General features: G+C 39.0%; 1 protein-coding gene across 1 annotated transcript; it reads right to left on the bottom strand.

Moving 5' to 3' along the window:
• Positions 1-147: 147 nt before the first annotated feature.
• On the bottom strand, positions 148-24,940 carry LOC5569591 (NSFL1 cofactor p47). Its single transcript, XM_021842857.1, has 6 exons — positions 24,674-24,940; positions 24,421-24,590; positions 1,528-2,160; positions 1,334-1,468; positions 503-661; positions 148-349 (listed from the first exon to the last, which is right to left on the bottom strand). Exons 1-5 carry the CDS (start codon positions 24,773-24,775, stop codon positions 529-531), a joined length of 1,173 nt encoding a protein of 390 aa, XP_021698549.1. The 5' UTR covers positions 24,776-24,940; the 3' UTR covers positions 148-349; positions 503-528.

Raw genomic sequence — 24,940 nt, 5'->3', positions numbered from 1 at the left:
CTTGTCCGCAACGTACCTACCTGTTAGATGAAATCTTAGTATGTTATACCGGAGAAACCTACAGTACTCATTTGTCACGTTTGTCCTTTTTTGTACCGAGGTGAGATTCCCCCATAAAAAGGATTTGTTCGGATCACAGATACACCATTTTTCATCACGTAAGACAGTATGTACTAATTCATTGAAATTATAAGTTATTTTGAACAGTGTATGAATAAAGCATCCAGACGGGAGTTTTTCTTGGTGATTTTTGATGAACAGGTTTCTACACTATTACTATTTCGTGTACTTCAGAGAGAATGCGAAGGGTATGATGTGAGGCCTCATAGGCTCTTACCACACGACATGACTAAGGGAGAAAAGGATATCGATTTGCACATCTCTTCAGTCTAAACACCACGCAGTGTTTTATCTCGCTTTCGATAAATAAAAAGTACAACGCTGATGTGCAGCACCCAGAACAGAGAATTAAGGCCGAAACACTATGAACGAATTAACTCACCTTTATTGCGGCCCAACCGAGGCCTACTACTTCATTCGTTGCATTATCGCCGCATTCAACAATCCCGCATCCTTCAAGCTCTGGGAACCATCGGCAAGCTCCTTCGGGGGGAATGTTGTCATCAGAGCGAAACTCGCCGATGCGTATTGGGGACGAGCGCTGAAATTGACAAAAATAGTGAATTAACTTAAACTTCCGGTTGTATGAACAACGTAAAAATACACAACATTTAAACAAAAAGTGACCGACAGGTCTGGTAGCGACAAAGTAGCATATACTGACTGTATTTGGCTATGATTGCTACTCCGTGATTGATCGAAACTGGCAAGAAATGCACTTCGATCCAAATGAATAAGAGACTCTCCGCTTACACTCGAAGTGCACGTTTTAACAGCTCGCATATTATTGATCAATAACGGCGCCGACCATGTCCTCACAGTCAGTTAGGATAGGGAAGGAATATTAGTGGGTAATGATTGTTGCTTCTAGAGACCGAGAATATCTCTGCATCTCTACAATCACCACTGGAAGGATGTTGATTAGTGAGCAAAATGTTATACAATCGAATTGCTGCAAAAATAACTGGAAAAATATGAGAGGAAACGCCTAGATGAGTTCTTGTAGGGTTTTCTGGAATTTTATTGAACGAACTCCTGTAGGAAACTTTAGAAGATCTAGGAACTTGGTGTAAAAATCTCTGCGGGAAATCCTGGGATAGTTATTGAGATTTTTTTCGGGTAGTCCCTTTATTTTTATATAGTATTGACGTCGGATTATAGGAGCATATAGAACAACCCCCCCATTGGCGCAGTCAAATACCTCTCAACTTACTTTGTTATATACTGGCGCACGTTATCGATTGTATGGCTTTGGTTGAAACGTGCCGACAAACGAGATCCATCAGCCAGCCGAATCTGCAGATTGGTAGTCGGTTGGCTTTCGTCCACTTGCAAGCTGGAAGTAGCTCTAAAAATTAAATGAAAAGCTATCAAATCTGATTCTTATTCGATTACTTATGAACTTACTTCTTCTCGTTCTCCTCGCTATTGCCAACTGCAGCTGATGCGCTTTCCACCACATTGGGAGCAGGACTGCCCAAGGTTTGGCCACTACCCCCGAATGCCCTGAATGGAGCGGATCGTTTCACGTAATCCTCATGCCGATTGTCCTTAAGATTTAGATGAATCATAGTGGGACCCTTTGAACGAAGTTCAGCCGGAATTTCACCGCGCATTATCGACTCGAAGAATTCCTTATTTGCTGGATCCTCGTAACGACGCAGTTCCCCATCGTTGATCGAAAAACCTTGGCGCCAAAGGGTTAGCGTTACGACCTCATGATTGTGGTCGGTATCTCGACCAGACGACCGCTGCCTATCCGGGATGGCCTGATGATCGTTATCAGTTTGCCCCAATCTGTAACCGGTTCCGACGTATAACGAGGAACTAGAGCTTGGACTTGCCTCGCCTTCGAACGTCTCCAAATTACCCTGCTGAGCCGACCGGAATATTTCCGAAACATAATCTTTGATTGGATTCTTTTTCGGAGGTCCTAGCACTTGCTGGCCAGAACGCTCTGATCCACCGGCGTAGAATGCTTGACCCTGCTCCTCTTCGTCTTCAGACGAAGAATCGTTCAGAGAGGCGAGAGTTGCAAACCTAAAATAGAAAGATAACTAATATAATATTTATCATCGTATTTATTTCTTATATCTGAGTGTTTTATGTTAGGGAACACTATCATCCTAATTTGATAAAACTAAATTAAGCTATTATTATCATTTTGTTAACAACATGTTACATTTCATTTGTCGTAGCAGTTTAGAATTTTCATAGGTGAATTGAATTCGCTTCCCAAATTGCACTTTAGTTTGCTTGCGTGCTAAAATATAGCTGAAGAGCCCTATATTACTTCCATAATAGTCCTATAGGGCCAAAAAGGTGGTTACTTGGCATATGAAAGGAATGAGTAATGCTTTTCATAGACTTAACCTAACTTAACCTAAATAGGTAGCTTGCGACGACTTTTTCTATTATTTACAATTTTATTAGTCATTTGTTCAAATGTTTCAAAATTAGATGTTCATTATATTTAGTATTCAGTACATTCGTACTGAACTGTACCAGAGAGGGAGCCTCAGAATAATTTTCAAAATTTTATTTTGAATCCTCTGCAAAGCTTTCTTCATGGTATTACAACAGTTAGTACATATTAGTACAGCATACAACAAGGCTGGCCTGAAAATTTGTTAGAATATCAAAAGCTTGTTCTTAAGGTGACACGGGATACCGTGTTATTTTCCCTATCTTTTGTCTCACTCTAACATCACTTATCATCAAAACTTTGCAGAAGCAAATCTCTAGTTTTAGTGAATCGATTAAACTGAAAATGTATTGGGCTGTGCACTACATATATACAATTATAGTGATAAGGTACCGCGGGGCAAGTGGGTAAATGGGGTAAGTGAAAACAATTGATATATTTTACTGAATATGCGAATTAACGTTTTAAACTCATGCGTAAACCTTTGAGGCCATTGAGAACATTACGATAGGTAAGAGATTTCTGAGATTTTTCAGCCATTATTGCATAATAGAGCGAAAAATTGTTAACCTGTCAACTGTTACTCCGTAACAAGTTGGCGGCGTACAATCTTATTTTAATATTTTCAGTGGAAAAAAAGTTGTGGAAAATAATTTCCTGTACCACTTCTTAGTTGTCCTCTGTGACAGTTTCAAACTGCAATAAAAAAAGTTTTAGAATTAATTCGACGTAGACTTAAAAATAACTAAATTTAAACACCGTCAATTTTCTTATCAGGTGGGGCAAGTGAAAAGTTTATAATTGAAGATTGAATTTGTGTTTTCTCTTTGAGTAGCCATAAGTAAACATGGTTTACAATTATCATAGAAAAGCATAACGTGCTGATGCCCCACTTTTGGGGCAAGTGAAAAGTAAGGAGACATTTTTTAAAAACTTTTTCTGTATTTTTTTCTTCAATTTTTCATAAAAATCAATTTCAGCATGCTGCTTATATTTGGTGGGAATCAAGCCAAAAAATATACACGACCTCATTTGTTTCAATTTAAAGTCTCTAGAATTTGAAGAATCTCAACTATGGGAATTCCATTACCCACTTGCCCCACGGTACCTTACATTTTTCGCATCGATATATTGAGTGATACATGAGATTTGTTTCTTCAAATGGAGAGGGTGATTAAAACACCGTTCCGTGCGGCCTTAAGACAAAGTTTTGATTTTCTATTAATAAGGGGATAGAGACATTTTACATATTTGTTACATTTGGGGCATTCAACTTCAATGTGATTTTTGAAAGTCAAATGTTTATCTAACATGAGCCCCAGATACTTAACTTCATCTGACCAATTCATTGGAACCCATCTCATCGTAACAACATGTCTATTTGAAGGTTTCTGAAGAAGCTCATCGAAGTAGCAGGTGATCTACATTAAGAAAGCTTACATAGTAGTAGCCGTTGATTTGTTCTGATTACCTAGGGTAATTCGCTAATTGTTGAACGCTACCCAAATGTTGAACGATCTGTACAAACCATGTTAAAACAGGAAATTCAATCATTTTCAAAAAGTTTCAATAAATTATACAGATTATTTTGTAAGTTAGCTGTACTATTGGACACAATAAATTTAATTAGCACATCAATTTCTGAAACGATATATTTATTGAAAATTTTTATCGGTAGGTGGAACGAAAATTTCAATTCTCTAACTTAAGCTGGGGCTGCTATGAAATAAGCTGTGTGGTAAAACATACTACGTATATTGGGTTAAGCACCTATTCACGATATCAGTAAAAGTCTACTTTAGTTATTTTCTAAACATCCGTACAATTTACTCGTATCAATTAATTACATAAAATCATTTTCAATTGCACTTTCGTTTCACGTACATTTTCCATTTGTTGAACACTAGCATAACATGGAAGGCTTGGTTTCATCAACAGTATTGCCAGATTTTTTATTTTCGTACCAAACACCTATATTGAAATGGAATATTGCATTACACAATATAGTATTGTTTTTTGCTTTAAATATCTGTTGAATAATTATTATAAAAAATCCTATAATGGTGTATGTTACAATGTTGAAAAACGCGATTCAGAAAAGTATAATTAATTGCATCCCATTCCCATAGCCATTCTGATTCTTTTTTTTTCGAATTTCACTATCTTCACTATGACATCAATGCCATCACCGTTTGTTTGTTTACACCATGATTGAAATTACGCATCGGCAGCCGATTTATCAACTCGCGATTGATGCTGTAATGTCGAAAATAATGTACATTCGGAGAAGCCGCTAAAGTCTATGGAGTGTCGTAGGGGACGATTCACTTCCGTTTCAGCCCAGAGTGGTCAGGGAAAGTGCTACGCGGACCTAACCCTGGCCTTACAACCGACGAGGAGCGCGAACTTGCAAGTTGAATGAATGCGGGAGTAAAACGGTCAACATTTAGCGACAATCGTTCAACATTAGGATAAGATGGGTTATGTATGTGTTCAACAATTGGGTATAGAACTATCTTTTTAAATATATATTTTTACAATTAAAAATGGACATTACCGTGCTAAATATGTTACAGAAATAATGTTAAACAATCGTCTACGGTGTTGAATGCTTTTTTAGCAACCTTTGAATCAAAATTTCCATGAAAATCAAATAACAAAAAAACGTCTATCTTAACCGTTCAACATTTGGCGATTTACCCTATATAAACTCAGTTCAATTGTAAAACGTTCATTCCTCAATAAACCTTCCTAGACGCTGGACATAACTTTAGGTTCTGGACCCAGTCTCACTTTAACCCCTGAAGACCGAAGATAGGAGAAATGTTGGAATCTGAAGCCCTCTTGGAAGTTGGAACCGTTAATTAGAAGCAGCCGTTTACTTTGTGAAGAATCAATCTGGGAACGATGGCAAGCAGCGCGAAGAAAGCTGGCATTGTGCAGTTCGCTGGTGATGGGTTCGGCACATGGAAGTGGTCGAGACGCTGCTTTCGGCCCATGGAGTACGAGATGTTCTCGATGAAGATGCCCCGACAGAAACGGCCACTGAAGCGGTTCAAAGAGAAGGACGAAACAGCAAAGGCCTTATTGGTGGCATTCATAGCGGACAGCCACCTGGAATATGTACGGGACAAGGCCATGTGTAAGTCTTTAGAGTCGACGTTTGCGAAGAAGGAATTTGCGGCCCAAACATACATCCGGAGGTCACTTGCCTGCTGCGGATGGAAGAAGGATGTGCCCTGAAGGACCACTTCCGGGACTTCGACGAATTGGTGAGGCAGTTAATAGATGCCGGCGCAAATCTGACGGAGTTGGACCAGGTGAGCCAACTGTTTATCTCGTTGCCAGCCTCGTACGACGTCTTCACTACAGCAATTGAGAATTTGGAAGAAAAACAGCTCACTCTGGCAACAGTGAAAAGTCGTTTGTTAGCTGAAGAACAGAAGCGAAACGGTCGTGATACATGCAGCGGACTATCAAATCGATCCGACGGGACGGTACTGGCAGAAAGGGCCGAGAAGCAAAAGAAAGGCATCCGTGAAGATAAACCGAAATTTGCTGGAAAGGGGTCATGCACCAATTACGTCACGCTAAGATAAGGTAAGAGTTCCTCCCAGGATGGGACAACTCCGAGGACCAGTGATCGGGAGTGTAAGAGACCAGGTTGGTTCCGAGATTTTATGTCTTCTTGTAGAGCAAATTCTGCTGTAAATATTTCCACTCAGATTCCTATGTGCTACGACGACATCGATGGCCATCCTGAAGCAACACGGTGGTATCAGGCTGAAAATGATGAGCTTCGTGCGTTGGACCACAACCAACCCAGGTAACAATTTGAAACTGCTCAAACGCTTTTATAGCAAATTCAATTCAGTTTATAGTTTTGGGTTTTATCAACGCAACTAACAATTTCAAACACATAGTGTAGAAAAGTGCTGGAATTTAAAGATGAAGATTAGTAAATATGTGCCATTGAGATTTGAACTGGGATTCGCTGATTTATAACCACTTACCTTGACATCTGCTCCACATGACACTGTGTGAACATCATCAACAGCAAGGGACTAACTTATTGTTTTGTCTGAATAAGGGCTATTTTAAAGGCTGCATTGAGGCTGAAGAAGTGATAACAGCGCTATGCAAAAACACTTGAGTTAGCTGTCAAAGTGTGTTGTGATTTTTGTTTCATAATAGAATCCTCGGTAATTTTTAATTTCTGCTTTTCAATTGTTGTCAACGCAAGTTGGTAATGATTTCGATTTCGTACAGTTAATTAAAAATGTAACGAAGAAATCTGCATCATCGAGTGTAGTGTTCTATCTTGTTGTTACACAAGGTCATCGATGCCGGATTCAAGATTTTTTTCGACAAATGATTGGCCCGTGTGCGTTTACAGCATGTCTGCTTCGGGATGTGAAAAATTTGTTGTTCGATGAAACAGTTTTATAATAATTAATTTAGTGTTCGACCCAAAGTAGGTAAATATTTCGGTATGTATATTTTTATCAACATACAGGTGAACAATTTTTCGACAATGGCTGTTGATTTGATTAAAGCTTCAAATAACCTTTAATCAATATCATTCAGGTTGGCTGAACAAAAGTTAAAACTGTAGATGAAAAATAGTTTGTTCAACTCAATATTCAGCTTTGAGTATACTGCTGAATAAGAGTGTTTAATAAGCTTTTCTTCAAATTATTGTTCAGCTATCACGGTGTTCAGCCTTGTACACCATTGATCAGCCAATATTCAGCAAATACTCTTGCTGTTCAGCTTTCATTGTTACTTGGGAAACCTGGACATCGGGGATAGCGACCGGCGACTGTCGTTCCAGTTCCATGCAAGTGGGTGTTCGCTGTGAAGACCGATGCTGATGGCAAACCTATTCGCTACAAGGCTCGCTTGGTAGCCAAAGGATTTATGGACTACGAAGAAATATTCGCATCCGTCGCCAAGTTAACTACAATCCGGCCCATTCTGGCGGTGGCAAACACTCGGGACCTCGAAATACATCAGATGGATGTTCGTACAGCGTTTTTAAATAGCAAGTTAACCGAAACGGTATACATGGAGGTAACTGAAGGCGTAAAATCGAAACCGGACGAGATATGGTTGCTAAAACGTTCACTCTATGGCTTGAAGCAATTGCCAAGGTGTTGGAACAACCGTTTCAACAATTTTCTCCGGGATCAAGGCTTCGTTCGGTCGAATCATGATTATTGCCTCTACGTGCGTCAACAGAAAGAAGAGATCGTTTATATCGGTGATTCCCAAAGTGGGCGAATTCGCCCCCTGGGGGGCGATTTTCGGGACAAAGGGGGCGAAAAATTGTAAAACAGAATTTGGGGGGCGAAAAATCCAGTAAAGGGGGCGAAAAGTCTAGCATGGAAGAAATTTAAAAATGATTCATAACGTTCGGAGGACACACAATTCAATAGAAGTTTACATTTCTGTGTGCGTTTGAAATGCAAATATCAAATGCGGGAACAGTAAACGCGGAAAGATTTTCCACAAGCAACCCGATGTCAAAGATAGCTTTGCATTGCTAGGTTGGCGGTGATATGAGTAATCGTTGCTAGGCGTCCTTTGATTGTTTTGTCTTACCGCATTTGAAGCTCATTTAGTTGAGATTTGCACCTTAAATGCAAACAGCAATACTAATGCTTCTGAAGGACAATCAATTTCACTTTAAAATATTTATAGTTTTACCTTAGATCGATTATACCGCTTATTATAGATAACACTTTATGATTGGTAAAAGAAAATATTTGTGTTATGCATTCAGGTTTTGTTCATGTCATATGAGTTTAAGAATGGTCAGTAATTTAGGCTTTGTAAAGATCAGAATGATTTCCACTTACGGAGAGCACTGATAACACAGATAACACATTTTGGAAGTACAAAATATGCATCAAATTTTAAGAAATTGTTTAAAATACCAAATCTGCATAAAACAAGTGAAAAAGTTTTGTATGTCACGAGTAAGCTTGAGAACGGGTCAATGGATCCGAAAAACTTTCAATGTTGCATTCGTCCTGAACTTTAACGTCCTCGTACGACGAAAAATTTTAAGAAAATCTCCGGAATAGTCGGAAACCGTAAGAAAACTTATCTGTTATTTTTGAAAGTAAATTTTTTGACTTATGGCAAGACGAAGTTTTCCAGGATCACTAGTACATACCTATTTAACTTTAAGATTTTTTTGACGTTGGATAACGTCTTACGGCAACATACTGGGGTACAATTTCGAAAAACGAAAAATCGCTCGCGTCACGAAAAGTGGTTAGATTTTGACTGTTAATAACTTACTAACGCCCGGATAGATTTTCAAGATTCTTGCACCAATCGATTGGAAATCTTTCTACGAATCTACTCAAACAATGAAAACTAGGGATTATCATGACTAAACTATTGAAAAATTGGGAAATATCGAAGCATGTCTTATTTTTCATAGAAAAGCACATTTTTCTTGTGTATTCCTGACACAGACATCATTGCGCGATATCTTAGCCACTTTCGTCATTCAAAGGTAAACGCCCCTTTCGGTCTTCTTCTTACTTCTCTTTATTATCTCGTGTTCAGTCGAGCCAACCAAACTCGACTTCACGCGCGCATCAGTCAATCGTTGACCAGCAACCGGAGAAGGACTCATATCGGAATAAAATTTACACGTTCGTCGCTGCTGCTTCTGTTTATTCCCAAGCTAAATACTGCGGGTTCCGTGTAATCGCTCATCATGGCCCTTGGCATCCAGCTAGCCCATCGAATTCGTGGAGAATGCGTCCAGAACCCTTGATAATTACCGTCGGAGGAGTGAGCAAACCATCGAATACAAGGATGGACAAGGAAGCACAAAATTACCGACCGCATTTTAATTTAATCGTCTTCGGTGATCTTTTGGTGTGTTTCTGTCTAACAATGGAATGAAAACCCAGTTTGATCGACGGTGACTACCACCAACCGTCCTTTTCAGGACGACAATTTCATTTTAAAAGAGTTGTGAGAATTTTCCACCGTGAAGAGCGACATTACTGATGATTGGATGTGATTGATTCAGTCATTTGCACGCAACCATAAAGGTCAAAAATGGCATGCAACAAATAGTGTGAAAATTGATTAGAAGAGCACTTATTTTCGACCTACAAGAATTCTGTGCCCATTTTCGGATTATCATACAGAATAGGCCAAAACCGTATCGAAAATCGGTCGAAAATTAGTGTTGGGTCGAAAATTGGTGCTGTTCTCTCAAAAATCTTTCATAAATTCGTGACGGTCTCAAGCCAGGAAATAGAAGATGCTAATGTTATCCAACGTCACTTTGGCGGTCGTATCTCGGAAACAACCTCTTACTTTTTTTAAATATTTCCATTGAAAGCATCCAGTTTTTCCCATTTTGAAAGTGAAAGTCGAAAAAATTTGGGAAACACTGGTTTATATCATAGTATATGTAGATGACTTGTTGATCGTGGCGAGGACTAGAGCGACGGGGCAAGGCATCAAGCGAATTCGAGATGGCTGGCATTGGTCCACTTCATCGATTTTTAGGGGTCAAGGTGGAGAGAGACCGTGCAAGAGGCGTCATGAAGCTTTCCCAAACCGGACTATGAGCAACCCAGACAACCAAAATGTACGTATAACGAAATCACCTGGAGGCTCTATATGTGCAAAATTTCACTTATAAGATGTTGCGAAACGGCCTTGTTAACGCACATAAGAGCGTCTGTTGGTTTTGGATCACTGTCGAGTGGTATTTCTTCATGGAAAAACTGAGTCAAGAATTCGTTTCAAACTGGGATATATTGCACCGACTAAAATATGGTTTCTTCAACACAAACTCAACTGATATATTGAGGTTCAAACTGTATTGGTGCAAACTGTAACTTAACTTTGACTAACGGCGATTCATTATAACGACTTATGCTAACTGCGCGCGCGTTCTTACTATGAGTCACTTGTAGTACGAGATCTCAAGGACTATTATCTGAGTCTATCTACTATGGTGGTTTTATACTTTTTGAAGACAAACAAATGGATGTAACAAACAAAGTAACAAAGGGGACAAAGAGTACAAAGCATTAAATATGAAGCATACACATGTAAACGGATTATTGCGCGAAATCTATACTGCCGCAAGTATACTGACAATCATTGATGATCTGCTACCAATTATCTACAGTGAAACTATCCTATTCCGTTTTACGCTTCAACAGGCCTTCTACGTACAAAAGTGGAGGCGATATGCGTGCATATATTATGTGATGAATAATAACATACAATGCGAGTGTATAAATATTCTACCGAACTAACCTGCAATATTATGCGACTTAACTTATGATAACAAATGATGATTTGACAGAACTCAGAAAAGAAGTGTTTTATGCGAGGAAACTCATCAATCTGACGAGTTTATCCACGGTGTTTAGCGAGTGTGATGTAATTAGTATGAATAAACGAGTTGTAACGTTAACTTTCATGCGATTTCTGGTTGTCTGGGAAGATGCTGCGGCGATTCGAGATGCAAGATTGCAAAGCGTGCAAAACACCTGCTGAAGTGCGACTACAGCTGACACGAGCGAATGAAGATTGCAAATACCCGTACAGAGAGCCGATTGGAAGCTTGATGTACATTATGATGGGACCCGACCAGACCATAGCACAGACCATCGTTGGCTATTTATCAAGATTCCAAGATGCAGCAGGGCCTGATCATTGGCAACAAACGAAACGAGTACTTCGGTACTTACAAGAGACAAAGCATCATCAACGTGTATACAAGAGAAATCCACATAAATCACCGACATAAGGATTCGTTGATGCTGACTATGCAGGAGATGAATCAGATAGGAAGTGCGTCTCAGGTTATCTACTTAAAGTATTTGGCTGTACCGTGGCTTGGTCTTCAAAGAAACAAAGAACCGTTGCGATGTCATCAACAGAGGCCGAATACGTAGCGATCAGGGTTGGGAAAAAATCAGAAATTCACTCTACAGTAGTCAAACAAAGCCAATCACAGTCAGCGAAGCCAGTGAAACTCACGCCCATCGCTGCTGTAGGCAACCCAAAATTACTGTAGAAAAATGTTCTATTTCCCGCTGCATTTCCCGCATTTAGAGCCTTCAATGACACTACTGATTTAGAGAAATTCATGTACCCAATATGGGGCTCTGCACAAAAAACTTTCTCTCTCTTTTACTCCTTCACAAAATTTGTAAACAACAAGGCCAGTAAATGTCAAAATCCCACGCAAAATCAAAACAGTGCAGAGCCCCAAAGGCTACTTGATGAGATTCACGATTTTAAGGTGACACGGGAGACCGTGTTATTTTCCCTATCTTTCGTCTCACTCTAACAATTATCATCAAAACTTTGTGGAAGCAAATCTCGATTTTTAGTGAACCGATGAAGCTGAAAATGTATTGGGTTGTGCACTACATATATAAAATCATAGTGATACATTTTTGCATCGATATATGGAGTGGTTCTTGGGATTTGCTTCTTGAAATGGATAGGGTGATTATGATGACGTCCCGTGCGGCCTTAAACTACTGTAGTGAGAGAGCCACGTAATTTTCGCGAAATTCTAGCCTAATACTATTACCATTCCCAGCACTGGTAGCGATGAGTAGCTGCATCAGCGAGGTAATTTGGATGACCGGTCTAATGACTGATCTTTCTGAAGCCAAGAATCTGCGCCCTGTTCCGGTATTTGAAGACAATCAGGGTGCAATTGCCATGGATAAAAAGGAGGAAACCAAACGGGTGAAACACATCGATGTTAAATTCCACTTCATTCGGGATGCTGTGGCCGACGGACAAACTCGCGCTCCATGCCCCGCGCATGCGTGCTCGTTAGTAAAGCAAGCGTTGCTACACTCATTTCTGAGTTTACTACCAGAGATGTATGTGCTGTCACAATCGATGTTTCTGTTGGTCAACAGAAAATATACGTCTATGAATCAATGCACGGGTACACTATTTGACGTTTGAGCGGTGCCGTGTTATTTATGTGACCATGGCAACCAGTGAATTCGGCACCGCTCAAACGTCAAATTAGTGAACTCGTGCAAAGGTCCATTCAATACAGATTCAGAATTAGGGCGAATGTGAAGACTAATACCCCAGACAACCAGAAATCGCATGAAAGTTCACGTTACAATTCGTTTATTCATACTAATTACATCAAACTCGCTAAACACCGTGGATAAACTCGTCAGATTGATGAGTTTCCTCGCATAAAACTCTTCTTTCTGAGTTCATTTGTACATTTTGTTTCGTCCCGTACACAAGTACATAGTAAGTCGGACCAATCCGTAGCAGCTGTCAAATCATCATTTGTTATCATAAGTTAAGTCGCATAATATTGCAGGTTAGTTCGGTAGAATATTTATACACTCGCATTGTATGTTATTATTCATCACATAATATATGCACGCATATCGCCTCCACTTTTGTACGTAGAAGGCCGTTTCGCAACATCTTATAAGTGAAATTTTGCACATATAGAGCCTCCAGGTGATTTCGTTATATGTACATTTTGGTTGTCTGGGACATTCTCAGTAAAATCGGTTTGAAGTTTGCGGGTTTAATTTTAATTCTATATTATGTTTCCGATCGATTTAATCGCATGATGCATTTTTGTAGGATCCATTACAATATTATTTTTGTAGCAAAACATTTAACTTATTTAAATATTATGAATAACATGTTAAAATAAATAAAAATCCATCATGCGCCATTCAACAAAATTTAGAGCTGTTGCACCCCTCGGTTTTCGGCTTCTTCAGTTTGACAACAGCGATTGCGCCTTTTGACCTCGTCTTTCTGGTTTGACTATCATCAGCTTCGCCGTTCTGCTACGCTCTCTCGCACGAACCTTTATCACTAACGCCCTTCTGCACACTCAGTTTGAAATGCGCCCAGCTGCTACACTCAAGCTCAAATGCGCCCGGTTACCGCAGAGGGGGAAGATGGGCGAAATTGACATCAGAGTTCGAATCGAAAGAGAATATCAAATGCGCCTTTATGTTTTTCTTACTTATATCGTGAAAAACGTTATTTTTAGGGAACAGATGTGCATTATATGATTGCAATTTATCAAACAAACTGTTAGGTGAATAAAACTCAGTTTGTTTACATTTGTCAGTTAGGCCGTTAATCTGGTACTGTATTGCATTGTTCGGTTCAAACGAGTTGTCGTACACTGCGTAACAAAAGGCCTTCCGCTGATTGTGGGCAGTGATGCCAATGCTCATCACATCATCTGGGGCAGCTCAGATATCAATTTGAGAGGCTCCAGTCTGATGGAATACTTAGTAGTACAGATCTTGGATCACTTAACATAGGCAATCGCCCAACCTTCGTGGTATCTAATAGAGAAGAAGTGTTAGACATAACGCTCTGCTCAAATAGAATCAATCACGAGTTGACGAATTGACATGTTTCAGGTGATGAATCATTATCTAACCATCGTTACATTTTCTTTGAACATTTAAATGTAAATTCGCAGACTTTGCATTTTTATACTCCACAAACTGGGAATTGGTTTTGACTAAATTTCATGGATATTCTCCGTCCATTGGAAATTCTAGTGATTTGGATGTTCCTACATCTGGTGAATTGGAACACAATTGTCCTTGTCCAATTGTCGAGTGATCTCACAATTGCTTGTCATTTTCCTTAAAGGAAATTTTCTCTATAACTCCCTTCACGGGAAAAGTGGACGTCTGACGAAGAAGTATGTCAGGGGTCATCCAAAAATGACGTCCATCATGAGGGGGAGGAGGGGGGGGGTCTATGAAAGTGTGACAGTGCATGTACCTAATAGGTATTGGAAAAAGCGTGACAGAGGGGGGAGGGGGGTCTAGAAATCCCCATAAACGATGGACGTCATTGTCGTAATTTCACGTCATTGTCGTAATTTCACGTCCGATGTCGCATAAATCCGTTTCAAAACTGAATTATTTACGAAATTCGTTCGCATTCCAACCCTCTACGGGCCTTGCGCGCATTTAAACCCTTGCGATCCCAAAAGTCCTTTTTCTACACTCTGGTTTACAAACACCCAATATTTGAAATAAGTTACTTTTTTACACTTCACAATTTACATTTTTTTTTCTTTTCATTCAAATAGAACCAATCTTATTTTTGTATACTATTACATCTATTCCCTACATTCACCTTCTCCTCTACTCTCATTGACAATATGATTGATAACACTCTACAAACATCTCACTCTGATTTAGTTATGTCAATCTGGGTTGAGCTTACCAGACTCAAAATATCCCTTTAGTTTCAAAATAAGAACATTTTGAATAATATCCTAAACTCATCTCATTTTACATGTCCTATCACACTTTCTAGAGCTCACTCTGATTTTATTTATGCTATTCTGGATTGAGCTTACCAGGCTCGAAGTATCCCTTTAGCAGCAAAATCAGAAAATGTTCAAATATATCCTAAAAATCATCTCATTATACATGTCCTATCACACTTTCTATAGCTCACTCTGATTTTATTCATGCTATTCTGCTATTGAGCTTACCAGGCTCGAAGTATCCCGTTAGCAGCGAAATCATAAAATGTTCAACAATCATCTCATTTTACGTGTTCTAACACACTTTCTATAGCTCACTCTGATTTTATTTATGCTATTCTGGATTGAGCTTACCAGGCTCGAAGTATCTCTTTAGCAGCAAAATAAAAAAAAATCAACAATATCCTAAAATCATCTCATTTTACATGTCCTATCACACTTTCTATAGCTCACTCTGATTTTATTTATGCTATTCTGGATTGAGCTAACCAGGCTCGAAGTATCCCTTAAGCAGCAAAATCAGAAAATGTTAAATTAAATCCTAAAAATCATCTCGTTTTACATGTCCTATCACACTTTCTATAGCTCACTCTGATTTTATTTATGCTATTCTGGATTGAGCTTACCAGGCTCGAAGTATCCCTTAAGCAGCAAAATCAGAAAATGTTCAAGTATATCCTATAAATCATCTCATTTTACATATTCTATCACACTACAAACAGCTCACTCTGATTTTGTTTATGCTATTCTGGATTGAGCTTACCAGGCTCGAAGTATCCCTCAAGCAGCAACATCGAAATATATTCAAATATATCCTAAAAATCATCTCATTTTACATGTCCTATCACACTTTCTATTGCTCACTCTGAGTTTATTTATGCTATTCTGGATTGAGCTTACCAGGCTCAAAATATCCCTTTAGCAGCAAAATCAGAAAATGTTCAAGTATATCCTATAAATCATCTCATTTTACATATTCTATCACACTACAAGCAGCTCACTCTGATTTTATTTATGCTATTCTGGATTGAGCTTACCAGGCTCGAAGTGTCCCTTACTCAGCAAAATCAGAAAAAGTTCAAATATATCCTAAAACTCATATCATTTTACATGTCCTATCACACTTTCTATAGCTCACTCTGATTTTTTTCATGCTATTCTGGATTGAGCTTACCTGGCTCAAAGTATCACTTTAGCAGCAAAATCAGAAAATGTTAAATTAAATCCTAAAAATCATCTCAGTTTACATGTCCTATCACACTTTCTATAGCTCACTCTGATTTTATTCATGCTATTCTGGATTGAGCTAACCAGGCTCGAAGTATTCCTTAAGCAGCAAAATCAGAAAATGTTAAAATAAATCCTAAAAATCATCTCGTTTTACATGTCCTATCACACTTTCTACAGCTCACTCTGATTTTATTCATGCTATTCTGGATTGAGCTAACCAGGCTCGAAGTATTCCTTAAGCAGCAAAATCAGAAAATGTTAAAATAAATCCTAAAAATCATCTCGTTTTACATGTCCTATCACACTTTCTATAGCTCACTCTGATTTTTTTATGCTATTCTGGATTGAGCTAACCAGGCTCGAAGTATCCCTTAAGCAGTAAAATCAGAAAATGTTCAACAATATCCTAAAATCATCTCATTTTACATGTCCTATCACACTTTCTATAGCTCACTCTGATTTTATTCATGCTATTCTGGATTGAGCTTACCTGGCTCGAAGTATAACTTTAGCAGCAAAATCAGAAAATGTTCAAGTATATCCTATAAATCATCTCATTTTACATATTCTATCACACTACAATCAGCACACTCTGATTTTATTTATGCTATTTTGGATTGAGCTTACCAGGCTCGAAGTATCCCTTTAGCAGCAAAATCAGAAAATGTTCAAGTATATCCTAAAAATCATCCTATTTTGCATGTCCTATCACACTTTCTATAGCTCACTTTGATTTTATTCATGCTATTCTGCTATTGAGCTTACCAGGCTCGAAGTATCCCATTAGCAGCAAAATCATAAAATGTTCAACAATCATCTCATTTTACGTGTTCTAACTCACTACAAACAGCTTACTCTGATTTTAGTTACACACTTACACACTTGATTGTTTGTTACTCACGTTATTCTTTACTGAGTTTAACTGGTACAAGACAAATAATCGAAAGCATATCAATTTTATTCGGCCTAACTAGGTCCGATGACTTTTCTGACCTATCATGTATGTTTTTGACCTGAGTATGTTTTTAAAATTCGTTTGGCTTAACTTGATTCAATGGCTTCTTCGACCCAACGACCATTTCACTCCAGAGTTGGATTTCGATATTCCTGTGACCCAACTACTCCTTTTGACTCCGGTTACTCCGACCCTTCGACCAACTCACTCCAGAGCTGGATTTCAAATTGCTTTGACCCAACTAGGTCCGATGGTTTCTCCGACCCATCGACCAACTCACTCCAGAGTTGGATTTAAAAATTCCTTTGACCCAACTAGGTCCGATGGTTTCTCCGACTCATCGACCAACTCACTCCAGAGCTGGATTTCGATATTCCTGTGACCCAACTAGGTCCGATGGCTACTCCGACCCATCGACCAACTCACTCCAGAGCTGGATTTCGATATTCCTGTGACCCAACTAGGTCCGATGGCTACTCCGACCCATCGACCAACTCACTCCAGAGCTGGATTTCGATATTCCTGTGACCCAACTAGGTTCGATGGCTACTCCGACCCATCGACCAACTCACTCCAGAGTTGGATTTAAAAATTCCTTTGACCCAACTAGGTCCGATGGCTTCTCCGACCCATCGACCAACTCACTCCAGAGCTGGATTTCGATATTCCTGTGACCCAACTAGGTCCGATGGCTACTCCGACCCATCGATCAACTCACTCCATAGTCGGATTTCAAATTCCTTTGACCCAACTAGGCCCTATGGCTATGCCGACCCATCGACCAACTCTTTTTGACTTGGATTTATAACAATAAAATGAGCCAGACCTGTGTAAATAGTTTGTTATTTGAAAAATATTCTATTTCAAAAACTGTTATATTTTTCGTTCCTTAAGCGAGATACATAATTCATTGTCCATATTACAAAATGAGTCACTGAATCGATCGAAAAAGTCGATTCACTTTTGTGAGTGAGTCACCTACGATTCGTTCCCATAATTGGACCATTTTGCCCATTTGTAATTCCGACCCATCGACTAACTCACTCCAGAGCTGGATTTCAAATTCCTTTCACCCAACTAGGTCCGATGGCTATTCCGACCCATCGACCAACTCATTCCAAAGCGGGATTTCAAATGCCTTTGACCCAACAAGATCACATTTCCGATGTAATGAAACATTTTTAATTTTACACCATTTCCGACAACCATTGCGGATTTGTTACAACGAACCGCAATAAAAAAAATCTGATCTTAAGTTATATATTGGTTAAGCTCAACAGCTTGATAAATCCTCAAGCATGTTATAAAACTACATACCTATCCTTGGGATGATTTTTTTTTATTTTTTTTTACTAACGCCGTTTTCATTAATCAAATGATGATTTGTCTCCACTTTCAACATAAAATCTGGTGCTGTATTGTTATGTCAATTTACAAATAATATCGCAAGTTTACCTTAAACTTATTATGTACTTCCCATTGGGCAACTATACAATATATCAGTTCCAATCGTTCTCATTTGATTTCGATACACAATCCAAGCAAGCGAAAAAAAACATTTCATATGTATCGGTCCATGATCGACAATATTACGCAAGTTGTAACAAGTTTGATAAGTAACAGCTGTGAACGATACCTTTCCTTTTTTTTACTTTTCTCGTTCACTTACCGTTGAGGGACGTGTTCTGATAGCAATAGTATCCCCCCACGTTTGGAGCTTGTTTATGTTTTTTTTTGTTCAGCGTTATCCCCTCAATTCAATCATAGCTTTAGCAGTAGATAAGCAGATTCTCATGTTGTGCTGCGGATCACGATTATTACAGAGAGGGATAATTGAGAGATAATCTCAATTTTCTCCGCATTCAATCCCTGGTTCCGTTGGAATGAACCGTATGTGAATGGTCTGTGAAATATATTCGGCTTGGTTTTCGTATGTACTGTATATTTACAATAGTTTCAATGAAAAACACATTATACGGTTTCTTTTATGTTCAAGCTTCTCATTTTGCTGAACACTACTCAAAAAATATATAATGTCACCGTGTCATCAACTATATAAAGTTATTCTAGTTTTTTTTTCGGGTTCGGTTTCTGTTTATGAAATTCGAGTCATCTCGTAATATTAGTGGGAAGTTTATTTGTTTTTATTCCGTTGATGTCAGTTTTCTGTAACGGCTGCGGCGTACGACCGCCGCCAAACTCTTAAAAAATAAGACGTTCAGTGTATTGAATTGAACTGCTACTACTGACATTCACTAGTTACCAAGCAAATCATACTTCTAGTATGAGGCTCCGCACTCAATCAAAATCGTACATCAAAAGAGTGCAATGCTCTATTCGTCATCAAACGTCAACATCGCTAGTGTTGGAGTGCAAAATCGCTAGTGTTTGGAGGGGATTTTAACCTCCAAATTGCCAAATAACCTCCAAATCATCACCTCCAAGTTAGTTCTAATACCATCTGTTATGTGAAATATGATGGCGCATCGATCGTCGCAAGTTTATCGTTAAACAGTCAATATCAGGACCGCATGAAAAGAGACCTCACTGTAATAACAATTTCTTCTTCGCCATACCACCCTCACAGCGCCTGCAGTTCACGCAAACAAACACTCACCTCACACCATACACAAACGATTCGGATCAGCCATCTGCTTCATCCTTTTTTTTCCTCATCACCTGAAAACACAACACTACAAGCAAAAATTTTACAACCGCACACTTACGCGAAACAGAATGAAACAACAAGCAAACTAGAAAACTTCCGAAAATTAAAACAAATCATAATCCGCGTTGAAAAATAAAATTACTGTGGCCGAGCAATAAAGCAATTTGGAGCTTCGGTTCCCCACAAACTGCGTCATTGTCGTAATTTCACGTCCGATGTCGCATAAATCCGTTTCAAAACTGAATTATTTACGAAATTCGTTCGCATTCCAACCCTCTACGGGCCTTGCGCGCATTTAAACCCAGGGATGCCAGGTGATTTTTTTCCAATGTCTTCCAATTGCACGGAAAAATGTCTTCCACTTAAAACATTTCAATTATCATGGTAACCTGAAAGTCCAAATATTCGGGTTAAGGCCCAAGTAATAATGGAGCAAATGTCAAAACTAAAAAAATCAGTTCTCTGCTTCTAAATCCCCAATTCTACAAAAATAAATATACACAACTGTCTTACTTTCAAACTAAAACTGCTGAGTGTTTTTTTTATTTTTTGATTTTAATGCAGACAACTTCTTTTTCAGTTTTGACATTTGCTCCATTTTTAGTTAAGCCTGGTAAGTCAGAAAATTAGGCTCTCCTCTATCATGTTTGACATTATCGTTGAGGAATTTCTTCAAAGAAATCCTCCACAGCTTATTCCTCTAGCATATTGTTTTAAAACCATGCTTGTCATGCAATAGTGGACCTATGCATGGTTTTATTTTCAACCAGATTTCAATTTAATCAGAAGTTCCATTGGTTATGAATAATTATTCTTGAGAATTCATCAGGAGTTCAACCAGAAACTCGTCTAAGAATACCTTCACAGATTGCTACATGAACCCTTAAAATATATCATTAATAATTTATTCACGGAATTCTTCAGTGATGTTACATGAAATGTATCTAAAAGAATAGCGAAGGATTCTTCCAAGATAATATGAATGTATTCCTCTAAGCATTTCAAAAAAGATAAATTGAATGAACAATTCAATTAATACAATTTTAAGCAGAATATTTCTTTTCGAGTTCCTTCAGAAATTTTCTATGATGTATCAAGCCAATCATCGAGAAACTTTTTGATCTTCGTTCAAGAATGTCTTCAATTCAATTTATCCTGGAATTTAACAAAGAATTTTTCCAGGAATTCTTCCAGAAATGTTTATACAGATTTTCTAAGCACGCCCACCTTTTTCTCCATCAATCTCCATAAATTCTAGCAAAAATATAATAATTTTTCATGGTTTTCTTCAGACTCTTTAGCAAATTTATCAATCTCATGTGCTCCTCTATGAAATCTTCTAGCGATATTAAAATTTTCGTGAACAGTTTTCGAACAAGTCACCCTAGAACTCCTTTTATTATGTTTTTTACACTTCAATCGTCGCGCTGTTGTATTTTGTACAACACTATTGAAAAAACCTCGCTTTTCCGGAAGAACTGCCAATAAATTCCCGGTGGAGCTCCAGATGAACTTTGGAAGAATTTCTGGAGAAATTCCCAGATTAATTGTGGAGGAATTCCTTAAGAAACTGTGAAGGATTTCCGGAGGAACTCTGGAGTAAGTCCCGGAAGAAGACTGAAGGAATGTTCAGAGAAACTCCAGAGGAATTCCTGGAGGAACCCCGAAAGCATTTCTGGAGAAACTACGAAGAAATTACTGGAAGAATATTTGAAAATTAAGGAATCCGTAGGGATTTCAGATGGAACTTTGACGGAATTCTAGGAGAAACTCGTAAGAAATTCCTGGACGAATTTCAAAGAAATACTTGGAAAAACTCTGAAGGATTTCCCGAGGAAATCTAAGGGAATACTCAGAGTAATTCCAGAAGTATTCCTAGTGGAACTTCGGAGGATTTCCAAGGAAATGCTGGTGGATTCCTTGAGAAACTCTGATTAAATTCATCGTATACCCGGTGGAGCTCCAAAGCAATTCCCGATTAAGTCGTCTAGAAATTCCTCGGAGGATTTTTTCCAAGAATTCACCCGGAGATTCCACAAGAACTCCACCGGGATTTTCTCCAGGAATTCTTCATGTGATTTCCAATAACAATTCCTCCGTGGATTTCGTCCACGATTTTGGTGGAGGAATTCCTGGTGCATTCCTCAGAAGATATCAGATAGCAATTTATGCGGGGATTTGGTCTAGGACATTCTCTGGGGATTACTTCTAGAAATTCATTAAGGATTTACTCTGAGGATTTTCCCCAAACATTATTTCGGAGATTTTTCTAGAGATTTTTTTAGAAGATTTCTTGCAGGAATTTCTCCGATTATTTTCTCCAGGAATTCCTCCGGGGTTTCCTTTGCAAAAGCTATTACTCCAGGGTTTTTTTTTTTTCTTCCGAGGATTTCCTCCCGAGACTCCTCCTGGGATTCTCTCCAGGAATTCCTCAGGGGATTTCATCCAGAGATTTCGCCAAGGAATTCCTCTGAGAATTTCCTTCAGAAACTTCTCTGGAAATTTGCTTCAGGTTCCTCCGGGGATTTTCTCCAGAAATTTCTCCGGAGATTTTTTCCAAGAATTGTTCCGGTGATTTCCCCCAAGAACTCCTCCGGGATTTTCTCCAGGAATTCTCAAGGAGATTTAGAACAGCAAATCTTTCGAGGATTTTGTCCAGGAATTCCTCTGTGGATTTTATCCGGAAGTTCTTCCGGGGTTTTACTCTAGAAGTACCTCCAAAGATTTCATTACATTAAGATTTCCTCCAGGATTTCATCCAGAAATTCACTGAGAAGTTCTTTCGGGGATTTTTCAGAGAATTTTTCCTGAGCTTTCTTCTGGCAACTCCTCCAGAAATTTTACCGTGGATTTCGTCTAGAAATTGCTCTGGGGAATTCATCCAGGAATTCTTTCGAGGATATCCTCTAGCAATTATCTTTAGAAAATCCTGATAGAATTCCTCCGGGGATTTTCTCCAGACATTTCTCGGGGTATCTCGAATAGCAATTCTTCCGGAGATTTACCTCAGAAATAATTCCCCGGACACCTCAAAGGGATTTTCTCCACAAATTTATCCAGCATATCCTCCGAATTTTCTCCAAAGCTTCACCGGGAAGTACTTTGAATTCCCTAGCTCTTTTGGAATTGTTGCGCAGGATTTTTATTTCGGATTTCTCCCATGAATTCCTTTTCGAGTCCTCTAGCAATTCTTCAGGAGTTCCTTCAGCAATTCCTCCTGGAGCTTTGGAGGAACTACGGAGGATATTCTGGATAAAATCCACAAGAATTGCTGGAAGAACTCCGGAAAAATTACCGGTTAAGCGCCGAAGGAATTTTCGGAGGAACTCTGAAGGATTTCCTGCAGACTCTGGACAAAATCCTAGAGAATCTCCAAAGAATATCTTGGAGGAACTATGCAGCAGTTCTTGGAGGAATTCCGGAGGAGTTTCCAAAGCAACTTCAGGGAAATTGCTTAGACACTGGAGAAATTCCTGGAGGAACTAAGGAGGATATTCGAAGTAATTCCAACTGTTGGGAAGGAACACCGTAGGAACCTTCCAGGAATTGCTGGAGGAACTCCAGAGGAAGTTCTAGAAGAAATCTAGAAGAATTGCCTGTAGAAATTCGGAGGACTTTCCGATGAACTGCTGGACGAAATCAAGAAAAATTGCCAGAGAAAATCCGAAATAATTTCTTGCAGGGCATAAACAATTTTTTGGAGGAACTCTGGATGAACTCCTGGAGGAAGTGTAGTGAAATTCCCGAAGATTTTTTTTTTAGAAATTTCCTGAGGAACTCTGGACAAACTCCCGGAGGAAATGTAGTGATTTTTTCGAAGCAACTTCAGAAGATTTCCTAAGGGAGCTGTGGAGCATTTCCTAGGAACCATAGTGAAACTCCCATGAGTCGATGTTCCATTATTCGATATCGACACATGAAAGCATAAAAAAACTCAACATTAAATGGTTACTATGATGGCCTCCTTATACAGCTTTCCAATACATTTCTGTTCTATGGCTCGGTATTTCCATGAGTCTGTGGTCCTTCCAGATATCAACTCAGGGAGGTTGAGGAACTCTGGAGAAATGGAGGAGCTCCAAAAGAATTCCCGGGGGAATTCTAAGGAAAAATCACCGGTGAAATTCTTGGTGGAAATCCCCGAAGAAATTCCTGTAGAAAATCCCCGGGAAAAAAATCTGATAGAAATCTCCGTAAAATTTTCTGGAGGAATTCCTGAAGTAAATTTTAAAAATTGTAATAATTTCAAATTGTCTTCCAAATGTCTTCACTAATTCTGAAAAGTCTTCCAAATATCTTCCAGCTTCCAAATGTCTTCCACACTACTCAAATGTCTTCCAATGGAAGACATGTCTTCCAACCTGGCATCCCTGTTTAAACCCTTGCGATCCCAAAAGTCCTTTTTCTACACTCTGGTTTACAAACACCCAATATTTGAAATAAGTTACTTTTTTACACTTCACAATTTACTTTTATGTTAGCGTGCATGTCGAACTCAATTAATTGAGGAAATGAATTCAGTCAACTCTGTGAACCTTGTATGGGTACCTGTCCATTCTTCCATCGCTGGAAATGAATTGGCTGATGAGCTAGCAATTTAACTCGCAATGGATCAGCGCATGCATTTAAAATTTGCATGCATTTAAAATTTGTGGAAGCACAGCACGAAAGTACATCTTAAATGGATATTGCAAAAAATAGGTACTCACTTGGACGATTGCTGGGTCTTTTTAGCTTTCGGTTTGGCGTCCGATCGTGAGAGATGAACCGAATCCATCGGAACATTATCGTCGTCTGAATCGTCATCGTCTTCATCTACCGCCACGGCCGCTGACCTTTCGCCCTCATTATCGCCTTCGTAGAAACTGGACAGTGCTACCTAAAATGTGCCATTGATTAGAATACACCACGTAATCCCACCCAGCGCAGATTCTTTTGTTGTGGTGCCCATTCGCAACTTACTTGCAGTTCTCCGTTGGCTGCTTCCAAGTAGAATTTCGCCCGATCTTCGGCCACTCCAGTGACGTCGGAAAACTGTTTGATCAATTCCTCCCTATCGGCCATTTTTCTTAGCGAAGTGAGAACGTTTGATTAAAGGATGAGTTCGAGCAATTAACTACGGAATTCAACCCGAATTTATCACTACAATTTTACAGATTGCAATAATTTTTCGCGATGATGCTGCCGCTTCCTCTCGATGAGACACCAGAATGACAAGCACAAAGGAAA

The sequence above is a fragment of the Aedes aegypti genome, chromosome 2 (assembly GCF_002204515.2).
Source record: "Aedes aegypti strain LVP_AGWG chromosome 2, AaegL5.0 Primary Assembly, whole genome shotgun sequence".
Taxonomy (NCBI): Eukaryota; Metazoa; Arthropoda; class Insecta; order Diptera; family Culicidae; genus Aedes; species Aedes aegypti.
This window is presented reverse-complemented; position numbering and strand designations above follow the sequence as displayed.